General features: G+C 41.5%; 1 protein-coding gene across 1 annotated transcript in view; it reads right to left on the reverse strand.

The window, feature by feature from the left end:
- The window catches only part of samd10b (sterile alpha motif domain containing 10b), a 152,157-nt gene that overhangs the window by 13,352 nt on the left and 126,143 nt on the right, over positions 1-12,662 (reverse strand). The window contains exon 4 of the mRNA XM_020458669.2: positions 7,494-7,634. Within this exon, the coding sequence (XP_020314258.2) occupies positions 7,494-7,634 (141 nt within the window). The remainder of the gene's footprint in view (positions 1-7,493; positions 7,635-12,662) is intronic.

Consider the following 12,662-nt stretch of genomic DNA (forward strand, 5'->3'; position numbering starts at 1 on the left):
GACCACAGACATCTCAGGAGTCAGACACTAGACACTTTCATTTGATTCCATAGACACATGACTTCAAGAAGAGGATAGGGACCGAACAACTGGGACCACAGACATCTCAGGAGTCAGACACTAGACACTTTCATTTGATTCCATAGACACATGACTTCAAGAAGAGGATAGGGACCGAACGACTGGGACCACAGACATCTCAGGAGTCAGACACTAGACACTTTCATTTGATTCCATAGACACATGACTTCAAGAAGAGGATAGGGACCGAACGACTGGGACCACAGACATCTCAGGAGTCAGACACTAGACACGTTCATTTGATTCCATAGACACATGACTTCAAGAAGAGGATAGGGACCGAACGACTGGGACCACAGACATCTCAGGAGTCAGACACTAGACACTTTCATTTGATTCCATAGACATGTCTGTTTTTCGCAGACACATTTGTACTATTGTGCAAATAATTGCATTTATTGTCTGACACTAATTATATTTCATTGACACGTATTGTTTACATGTTGTAAGGTTCTGCTTTTCTTTTCTTAGTCAACCTTGTGTTCTTGAACGAAGTCCCTGAACTTCAAAAAAAAAAATATCCAGAAAATCTCATTGTAGGATTTTTTATGAATTTATTTGCAAATTATGGTGGAAAATTATTATTTGGTCACCTACAAAGCAAGATTTCTGGCTCTCACTGACCTGTAACTTCTTCTTTAAGAGGCTCCTCTGTCCTCCACTCGTTACCTGTATTAATGGCACCTGTTTGAACTTGTTATCAGTATAAAAGATACCTGTCCAGAACCTCAAACAGTCACACTCCAAACTCCACTATGGTCAAGACCAAAAAGCTGTCAAAGGACACCAGAAACAAAATTGTAGACCTGCACCAGGCTGGGAAGACCGAATCTGCAATAGGTAAGCAGCTTAGTTTGAAGAAATCAACTGTGGGAGCAATTATTAGGAAATGGAAGACATACAAGACCACTGATAATCTCCCTCGATCTGGGGCTCCACGCAAGATCTCACCCTGTGGGGTCAAAATGATCACAAGAACGGTGAGCAAAAATCCCAGAACCACATGGGGGGACCTAGTGAATGACCTGCAGAGAGCTGGGACCAAAGTAACAAAGCCTACCATCAGTAACACACTACGCCGCCAGGGACTCAAATCCTGCAGTGCCAGACGTGTCCCCCTGCTTAAGCCAGTACATGTCCAGGCGCCATCTGAAGTTTGTTAGAGAACCTTTGGATGATCCAGAAGAAGATTGGGAGAATGTCATATGGTCTGATGAAACCAAAATATAACTTTTTGGTAAAAACTCAACTTGTCGTGTTTGGAGGACAAAGAATGCTGAGTTGCATCCAAAGAACACCATACCTACTGTGAAGCATGGGGGTGGAAACATCATGCTTTGGGGCTGTATTTCTGCAAAGGGACCAGGACGACTGATTTGTGTAGTGGAAAGAATGAATGGGGCCATGTATCGTGACATTTTGAGTGCAAACCTCCTTCCATCAGCAAGGGCATTGAAGATGAAACGTGGCTGGGTCTTTCAGCATGACAATGATCCCAAACACACCGCATGAGCAACGAAGGAGTGGCTTCGTAAGAAGCATTTCAAGGTCCTGGAGTGGCCTAGCCAGTCTCCAGATCTCAACCCCATAGAAAATCTTTGGAGGAAGTTGAAAGTCTGTGTTGCCCAGCAACAGCCCCAAAACATCACTGCTCTGGAGGAGATCTGCATGGAGGAATGGGCCAAAATACCAGCAACAGTGTGTGAAAACCTCGTGAAGACTTACAGAAAACGTTTGACCTCTGTCATTGCCAACAAAGGGTATATAACAAAGTATTGAGATAAACTTTTGTTATTGACCAAATACTTATTTTCCACCATAATTTGCTAATAAATTCATAAAAAATCCTACAATGTGATTTTTGGGATTTTTTCTCTCATTTTGTCTGTTATAGTTGAAGTGTACCTATGATGAAAATTACAGGCCTCTCTCATCTTTTTAAGTGGGAGAACTTGCACAATTGGTGGCTGACTAAATACTTTTTTGCCCCACTGTATATAGGGAAGCAACATCTAATGTGCTAGTGATGGCTATTTAACAGTCTGATGGCCTTGAGATAGAAGCTGTTTTCAGTCTCTCGGTCCCAGCTTTGATGCACCTTCTGGATGATAGCGGGGTGAACAGGCAGTGGTTGTTGTCCTTGAAGATATTTTTGGCCTTCCTGTGACATCGGGTGCTGTAGGTGTCCTGGAGGGAAAGTACTTTGCCCCTGATGATGCGTTGGGCAGACCGCACCACCCTCTGGAAAGCCCTGCAGTTGCGGGCAGTGCAGTTGCCATACCAGGTGGTGATACAGCCCAACAGGATGCTCTCGATTGTGCATCTGTAAAAATTTGTGAGGGTTTTAGGTGCCAAGCCAAATTTCTTCAGCCTCCTGAGGTTGAAGAGGTGCTGTTGCGCCTTCTTCACCACACTGTCTGTGTGGGTGAAACATTTCAGTTTGTCAGTGATGTGTAGGGCGAGGAACTTGAAGCTTTCTACCTTCTCTACTGTGGTCCCGTCATTATGGATAGGGGGTGCTCCCTCTGCTGTTTTCTGAAGTCCACAATCAGGTCCTTTGTTTTGTTGACGTTGAGCGAGAGGTTAATGCCTAGGGGATAGAAGCACGTCTGCCATTTAAATCGGCGCTGTGTTTCTTGTTTCACTTGCAAGCCGTGTCGCCCTGGCACAAGAGAGTCTCCCTGGCTCTTGGAGATTGTTGTACTCTGCCACAACTATGATTGTGATATGTGGTTATCCCACCTAGCTATATTAAAATGAAAGATACTGTACTGTAAGTCACTCTAACATAGTATAAAAACATCTGCTAAATGACTCAAATGTAAATGTAAATGGGCCGACCAAGAACAGTCATCCTTGCAGCCATGATGCCAAATGCATTCTCTAGGACTCTCCTTCAGTGAGAGTAGTGGTAGTCTTTTCACTTCCTCCATCCCAACACTCACTACCTCCACCCCCAACACTCACTACCCCCACCCCTCTCTCACCTCCCTCACCTCAACCCAGTCTTCACCTCACTTCCACTCCTCTCTACACCCCCCCCCCCCCCCCCCCCCCCAACAACAGGATGCTGGTTCTCAGGTGTTTTATAGGGACACTCAATTAGCTGTCTCTGATAGGACACAGTCAAGGCTTGTTGAACTGGGAAATTAAATTCGGTACTCTATTAACAGAAAAGCCTGACACAGCATTTGAATTATCTCCCTCTCTCTCTCTGTCCCTCTCTCTCTCAATCTGTCCCTCTCTCTCTATCTGTCCCTCTCTCTCTATCTGTCCCTCTCTCTCTATCTGTCCCTCTCTCTCTATCTGTCCCTCTCTCTCTATCTGTCCCTCTCTCTCTATCTGTCCCTCTCTCTCTATCTGTCCCTCTCTCTCTCTCTCTCTCTCTCTCTCTCTCTCTCTCTCTCTCTCTCTCTCTCTCTCTCTCTCTCTCTCTCTCTCTCTCTCTCTCTCTCTCTCTCTCTCTCTCTCTCTCTCTCTCTCTCTCTCTCTCTCTCTCTCTCTCTCTCTCTCTCTCTCTCTCTCTCTCTCTCTCTCTCTCTCTCTCTCTCTCTCTCTCTCTCTCTCTCTCTCTCTCTCTCTCTCTCTCTCTCTCTCTCTCTCTCTCTCTCTCTCTCTGGGGTCCACAAAAAAACATAAAACATAATACAGAATGACATAATACAGAACACCAATCAGCACAAAGACAGAACTACCTAAAAAAGGCACACGTGGCCTACATATCGATGCATACACACAAACTATCTAGGTCAAATAGGGGAGAGGCATTGTGCTGCGAGGTGTTCCTTTCTCTGTTTTTTAAACCAGGTTTACTATTTATTTTAGCAATGTGAGATGGAAGGAAGTTCCATGCAAATAGGGCTCTATATAATACTGTACGCTTTCTTGAATTTGTTCTGGATTTGGGGACTGTGAAAAGACCACTGGTGGCATGTCTGTTGGGGTAAGTGTGTGTGTCAGAGCTGTGTGTAAGTTGACTATGCAAACAATTTGGGATTTTCAACAAATAATGTTAATTATAAAAAGAAGAAGTGATGCAGTCAGTCTCTACTCAAATATTAGGCAAGAGAGACTGTCAGCATAGTATTTATATCAGCCCTTTGATTACAATTAAGAGCAAAACGTGCCACTCTGTTCTGGGCCAGCTGCAGCTTAACTAGGTCTTTCCTTGCAGCATTAGACCACACGCCTGGACAATAATCAACATTAGACAAAACTAGAGCCTGCAGAACTTGCTTTTTGGAGTGTTGTGTCAAAAAAGCAGAGCATCTCATTATTGCGGCCAGACCTCTCCCAATCTTTACAACCATTGAATCTATATCTTTTGACCATGACAGTTTACACCAAGTAATTTAGTCTCCTCAACTTGTTCAACAGCAACACCATTCGTTACCAAATTCAGCTGAGGTCTAGAACTTAACTTTTTATGGCTGCAGGTTCAGTATTGAGTAGCTTGGATGAAAGGTGCATATCAAACGGCCTGCTCCTCAGTCATAGTTGCAAATATTTGCATATTAGTATTAGTATTGGATAGAAAACACTCTGAAGTTTCTAAAACTGTTTGAAGTCTGTGAGTATAACAGAACTCATATAGCAGGTAAAAACCTGAGAAATTCCACTTCCTGTTTTTTTTTCATTCTGGAGGTGGCAGATTTTCAACCAAGGTCTCATTGAAATTACAGCGAGATATGGATGAGTTTTCACTTCCTACGCCTTCCACTAGATGTCAGCAGTCAATAGAACTTTGTCTGATGACTCTAATGTGAAGGGGGGTCGATTGACACAGGAAATGGTCACCACAGCCATGAGTGGACCATGCTTTCACCAGGTGCGTTCACAGGGGAAGGACTTGCGTTCCTCCACTCATATGAAGTAATTCTAATTCTCCGGTTGGAATGTTATTCAAGATATATGTAAACAACATTCTAAAGATTGATTCAGTACATCGTTTGACATGTTTCTACTGACTGTTACGGAACCTTTGGACATTTCGTCACGTTATAGTGGATGCGCTTTGTGACTTTGGAATTGTTTACCAAACGCTCTAACCAAAGTAGCTAATTGGACATAAATAATGGACATTTTCGAACAAATCAAGCATTTATTGTGGACCTGGGATTTCCAGGATTGCATTCTGCTGAAGTTCATCAAAGGTAAGGAAACATGTATCATGTATTTTCTGGTTTCTGTTGACTCCAACACTGAGGCTAATTTGGCTACTGTTCTGAGTGCCGTCTCAGATTATTGCATGGGTTGCTTTTTCCCTAAACTTTTTTTAAAATCTGACACAGCAGTTGCATTAAGGAGAGGTATATCTATAGTTCCATGTGTATAACTTGTATTATCATCTACATGTATGATGAGTATTTTTGTTGAAGCGATGTGGCTATGCAAAATCACTTGATGTTTTTGGAACTAGTGAATCTAAATAGCCCAATGTAAACTCAGATTTTTTAAATATAAATATGAACTTTATCAAACAAAATATGCATGTATTGTGTACCTGTTGAGTGCCCTTCTCTATAAGCATGCTGAAAGTCTGTTGTTGATGTGTTTTTCAGGGAAATAGCATTGTATTTGGTCAAACACAATTTTTTCCAACAGTTTGCTAAGAGCTGGCAGCAAGCTTATAGGTCTGCTGTTAGAACCACTCTTTATTTAGCGGAATTACTTTAGCTTCCCGCCTGAGGACAAAGACTTTCCTCTAGGCTCAGACTAAAAATATGATAGATAGGAGTGGCTTTAGAGTCAGCTACCATCCTCAGTAGCTTTCCATCTAAGTTATCAATGCCAGGCGGTTTGTCATTATTGATCGATAACAATAATTTTCCCACCTCTCCCACACAAACTTTACCAAATTCAAACCTGCAAAGTTCTTTCATTATTAGTTTTTTTTATGCATGAATACAATGGCTCAATGTTCATTGTTGACATTTCCTGGCTACGTTTGCCCACTTTGCCAATGAAATAATCATTAAAATAATTAGCATTAAATTAAATGGTTTAGTGAAGAATAAGCCATCTGATTCGATGAAAGATGGAGTTCAATTTGTCTTTCTGCCCATAATTTCATTTAAAGTATTCCATTTTTTTTCCATAATTCTTTATATCATTGATCTTGGCTTCATAATACAGTTTATTTAAATTTTTGTTGAGGTTAATCACATAATTTCTCAATTTGCAGTAAGTCAGCCAGTCAGATGTGCAGCCAGACTTATTAGCCACTCCCCTTTCCCCATCTCTTTCAACCATACAGTTTTTCAATTCCTCATCAATCCATGGAGCCTAAGTTCCCACAAAATATTACCCGCAAAACACCAGTTTCAACGTCAACAGTGAAGAGGCGACTCCGGTATGCTGGCCTGGTGTTTTGCGGGTCTTCTAATGATCAATTAGCCTTTTAAAATGCTAAACTTGGATTAGCTAACACAACATGCTATTGGAATACAGGAGTGATGGTTGCTGATAATGGGCCTCTGTACGCCTATGTAGATATTCCATTAAAATCAGACGTTTCCAGCTACAATAGTCATTTACAACAATGTATTTCTGATCAATTTTATGTTATTTAATTGACATTTTTGTGCTTTTCATTAAAAAACAAGGACATTTCTAAGTGATCCCAAACTTTTGAACAGTAGTGTATAAATATAATTGTTCTAATTATATTTCTCCGCTCGAGGCCACTGTGCCCAGGTTAATGAGGCCACAATGTTGACGAAAATGCTTACGAATCCTTACTGGTGAATAATAATTCATAACAGATCAATCATTTATTTATATACATATACATACTGTATATTTCATATCAATATTAATATAATCCAAGTTTTTCTCATAATAGTAGAAAGTGTCATTAAGTGTGATTAAGTGACATTAATCACCCACCTACTGGTTCATAATAATGGACAATTCCACCCTGACAAAGTAACCCCTCTAATTGTATGTGAAAGTAGATTCAGACTGAGGTTGGGTTTAAGTAGGCTACATTGACATCTGAATTGCCAAACAAAGGACACCCAAATTTCAACGAGAAGCTCGGTTTCCTATCATTCATCCATGGTTGATGGTATCTTTGGAAGTTTTGAAGTAGTAACCATTAGCCCTAAAAATAGGATGCCAAAATCATGATATTAATAATACACATTTACCTTTGACTATATCGTATTTTATACTGCTGTGTTCTATCCTCATTAACAGCTGAATCCAGGTCAGCACACAGTGACCTCAGCAGGCTATTGATGTCTGGACATGTGTGTTTATGGAACACTTTGCACACGCACACACACACACACACACACACACACACACACACACACACACACACACACACACACACACACACACACACACACACACACACACACACACACACACACACACACACACACACACACACACACAGTGCTCACCTCTGCTGAGCAACTGCAGGTTGCGGACCTCCTCTCTGACTTGTAGCTGAAGGACCTGCTGTAGAACCTCCTGTCTCAATGTTTCTTGGACAATGCCCATCCTCTCCAACTTCTCCCCGTTCAACCTCAGCAATGCGCGACCTGGAGGGAGAGGGAGAAGGCGGGGAGGGGGAGAGGGAGCGAGCGAGAGAGAGAGAGAGAGAGAGAGAGAGAGAGAGAGAGAGAGAGAAAGTGAGCGAGTGAGCGAGCGAGCGAAAAGGAGAGAGGCAAATACTATGTTAGAACAGGCTTTGTTTTTTACTGAATGGTTAAGGTAAGATTACGTTTTGGGATAAGGTTTAGAATAAAGTAAAAAAAAAATTAAAAGCACTTAGATTGAATATATTACACCCATCCGCCAGCCCTGTCCACAACACCCTAGCAAAAACCCAAGCCTACTTGATGTTACAGCGCTCCCCGTTGCCCCTAGCGGCTGGTCTTCATCTGCCGGAGTTGTGTTAACCTGGACCGACGTCAAATTTCTCAGTGGCTCTTGAGCAACCTGTCTGGTGTATGTGTCTGTGCGTCTGTGTGCCTGTCACGCCCTGACCACAGAGAGCCCTCGGGGTTCTCTATGGTGTAATAGGTTAGGGCGTGACTAGGGTTTCTTTTCTAGTTATTGTGTTTCTATGTTGGTGTGTGTGTATGGTTCCCAATTGGAGGCAGCTGATGATCGTTGCCTCTAATTGGGGATCATACTTTAGTGTGTCATTTTTCCCACCTGCGATGTGGGATATTGTTTCGTGTTAGTGCATATGTGCGCTACGTATTGCACGTTCGTTATATCTTTGTTGTTTTTGGAGATTTCACTATTAATAAAATGTGGAACTCTACACACGCTGCGCCTTGGTCCACTTATTTATACAACAATCGTGACAGTGACATCTAAGCGTTAAGTGTGTATTCTCTGCTTTACATACGAGTTGTCATGACAGCGAGCAGGATGGCAAAGTGAGGTTTATACAGCCAGACAATTTACTGAGGATGTTTGAACTAGAACACCAAGGCGTTAAACTACCAGGAAACACACTTTTAACATATCCATTATCCACAGTAAGCATCATGCGCACACACACACAAACTCAGAGACAACACATGCATGTCTACTTTATTACACACACACACATACGGGATGGGCCTGTCTTTCAATGGAGAGGAGAGTGAAGGAATCCATCAAAGCTGTAGCAGCCTAGGTCTACATGTTAATTAGACACATTACTCATACTGTTAGCTCTCCTAATCAATCCATCCATTCTCATTTCCGCCTCTGGACGTGGGCACACCTCAAAAACCCAGCACACACACGCACACCCTCTCTGTCCAGCCCTCTCCCTTCCTCCCAACTCAGCCAGTGCATCTCTCTTTCCTGCCCCCAGAAACATGGTGTCCTAGAAAAGCTGCCCTTGGTTCCTTTGTGTACAAATAAGACAAAGCAGATGAAGAAAGCTCCAATCCAATTCCCCTCCGACAGACTTAATACAGAGCCTAATAATGGCCTGCAGATAGCGACAGCAGCTAGCAGCCTCAAAGAGAAGAAGAGAATAAATAATGGAGAAGGGAAAATAAAATAGATCCTTCTACTGTTTCTGTGGAAACTGTTTTGTTCAATGCACCGACACGGTTAATTGGTGATAAACAAGTTCTGAGGGCAAAAGGGAGACATTTCTGTCATGGCCGCCACAATAACGACACTTCATGTTAAAACAGCACACAGGAAGTGAATCTTTTGTATTTGAAAATGTATTTTGGAGTGAAATTAAAGTAGAGTTTCTGAGGTTTCAAAAACCGTATTGCGTATAGTTATTAGACTTGGTTAGACGCGGTTAGACAGAGTCCGCTGTGGTCAATTGTTAAACTGAGAACCCTATGGCTGTATGGCATTGGATTCTTGAGAACAAACACATCTCTGGTCCAGGGTGTAGCAACTTCTTAGAGCTAGGCCTCTTTTTTTCTCAACTTCCTGTCTGAATGAAGTGCCTAAAGTAAACTGCCTGTTGCTCAGGCCCTGAAGCCAGGATATGCATATAATTGGTACCATTGGAAAGAAAACACTTTGAAGTTTGTTGAAATGTTAAAATAATGTAGGAGAATATAACACCATAGATATGGTAGGAGAAAATCCAAAGAAAAAGAGAGACCATCCTCTTAGAAAGGCAAGTAAAAGGTCATATTAAAAATTAGCTCCCTGTATGCAATTCCTATGGCTTCCACAGGGCGTCAGCAGTCTATGGGCAAGGTTTCAGGCTTGTAACTTCAAAAACAAATAAGAAATATCAGTTTTAGTACAGGGACACAATCTTGGAAATTCATGTTTGCGCACACCATGAAGACAGGACGCACCTGCTAAAATCGGTTTCCAATTGAACATACTTCTTTCCATAAATAATATTATAGTTTGATTACATTTTAGGGTATCTGAGGAGTAAATAGAAATGCATTTTGACTTGTTGAAACAAAGTTTAGGGGTAGATTTTCGGATTCCTTTCTCTGCAAGTTGAACGAGTGGTAAACTCAAATCGGTGGGGCCAACTAAACTGACTTTTTGGGATATAAAAAATGACACTACATGTTATTGCTGGGACACTTTGGATGACAAATCAGAGGAAGATTTTCAAAAAGTAAGTGAATATTTAGTCTTTATATGTGAATGTATGAAACTGTGCCAGTGGAAAAATATTTTGATGTGGGGCGCTGTCCTCAAACAATCCCATTGCAGGTTTTCGCTATTAATAGCTACTGTAAATCAGACAGTGCAGTTAGATTAACAAGAATTGAAGCTTTCAGCCGATAGAAGACACTTACAGTGCCTTGCGAAAGTATTCGGCCCCCTTGAACTTTGCGACCTTTTGCCACATTTCAGGCTTCAAACATAAAGATATAAAACTGTATTTTATATCTAGGTCAACAAAATCATAATCAACAACAAGTGGGATACAATCATGAAGTGGAACGACATTTATTGGATATTTCAAACTTTTTTAACAAATCAAAAACTGAAAAATTGGGCGTGCAAAATTATTCAGCCCCCTTAAGTTAATACTTTGTAGCGCCACCTTTTGCTGCGATTACAGCTGTAAGTCGCTTAGGGTATGTCTCTATCAGTTTTGCACATCGAGAGACTGAAATTTTTTCCCATTCCTACTTGCAAAACAGCTCGAGCTCAGTGAGGTTGGATGGAGAGCATTTGTGAACAGCAGTTTTCAGTTCTTTCCACAGATTCTCGATTGGATTCAGGTCTGGACTTTGACTTGGCCATTCTAACACCTGGATATGTTTATTTTTGAACCATTCCAATGTAGATTTTGCTTTATGTTTTTGATCATTGTCTTGTTGGAAGACAAATCTCCGTCCCAGTCTCAGGTCTTTTGCAGACTCCATCAGGTTTTCTTCCAGAATGGTCCTGTATTTGGCTCCATCCATCTTCCCATCAATTTTAACCATCTTCCCTGTCCCTGCTGAAGAAAAGCAGGCCCAAACCATGATGCTGCCACCACCATGTTTGACAGTGGGGATGGTGTGTTCAGGGTGATGAGCTGTGTTGCTTTTACGCCAAACATAACGTTTTGCATTGTTGCCAAAAAGTTCCATTTTGGTTTCATCTGACCAGAGCACCTTCTTCCACATGTTTGGTGTGTCTCCCAGGTGGCTTGTGGCAACCTTTAAACAACACTTTTTATGGATATCTTTAAGAAATGGCTTTCTTCTTGCCACTCTTCCATAAAGGCCAGATTTGTGCAATATACGACTGATTGTTGTCCTATGGACAGAGTCTCCCACCTCAGCTGTAGATCTCTGCAGTTCATCCAGAGTGATCATGGGCCTCTTGGCTGCATCTCTGATCAGTCTTCTCCTTGTATGAGCTGAAAGTTTAGAGGGACGGCCAGGTCTTGGTAGATTTGCAGTGGTCTGATACTCCTTCCATTTCAATATTATCGCTTGCACAGTGCTCCTTGGGATGTTTAAAGCTTGGGAATTCTTTTTGTATCCAAATCCGGCTTTAAACTTCTTCACAACAGTATCTCGGACCTGCTTGGTGTGTTCCTTGTTCTTCATGATGCTCTCTGCGCTTTTAACGGACCTCTGAGACTATCACAGTGCAGGTGCATTTATACGGAGACTTGATTACACACTGGTGGATTGTATTTATCATCATTAGTCATTTAGGTCAACATTGGATCATTCAGAGATCCTCACTGAACTTCTGGAGAGAGTTTGCTGCACTGAAAGTAAAGGGGCTGAATAATTTTGCACACCCAAGTTTTCAGTTTTTGATTTGTTAAAAAAGTTTGAAATATCCAATAAATGTCGTTCCACTTCATGATTGTGTCCCACTTGTTGTTGATTCTTCACAAAAAAATACAGTTTTATATCTTTATGTTTGAAGCCTGAAATGTGGCAAAAGGTCGCAAAGTTCAAGGGGGCCGAATACTTTCGCAAGGCACTGTATATACCTAAATGCTTAACCGCTATAATAACTATTAGAATTTATTTGAATAGCGGGACACCAATCCTTATTATGAAAGAAGGATAGTGCAGGTAGCAGTGGTTATTTACACAGAGTGTACAAAATATTAAAGATACCTACACTTTTCATGGCAGACTGACCAGGTGAATCCAGGTGAAAGCAATGATCCCCCTTATTGATACATGCCCTTAGTGCCTGGTAGGTAATTCAGTCATGATTACTTCAAGGTTTAGCTTGCTAGGTAAGTTCATTTAGCCAGCTATCTAAAAAATATAGCTGGCATGGGTTTATTGAGTGACTGTCAGTGACTGACATAAGAAGAGAAAAACTGCTGATGCACAACCACATTTAGAAATTGAAAATTGTGTATTCTACTATTATAACTCTCAACAGTAAGTTCAGACCCTGACTGAATTACACTTTTTTAAATAGTGTGCATCTGTGTTAAAAAAGTGTCTGCTTATGTGGCTTATTCGTAGGGTAGGGCCGGCCCTGGCTAAACCATTGCCTGAACCATTGCCTCATGGTGTCATGGTTGCAAATAACCAACTGGTTGAAAACTATTTACCCAACACAGAGGTTGTATTGGGCTAAAATATCTACCAAAGACTAATAACCATCCTCACATTCACACAGGTCTTTCTAACTAAACTGGTACATTTAAA

Source organism: Oncorhynchus kisutch, linkage group LG24, assembly GCF_002021735.2.
Source record: "Oncorhynchus kisutch isolate 150728-3 linkage group LG24, Okis_V2, whole genome shotgun sequence".
Taxonomy (NCBI): Eukaryota; Metazoa; Chordata; class Actinopteri; order Salmoniformes; family Salmonidae; genus Oncorhynchus; species Oncorhynchus kisutch.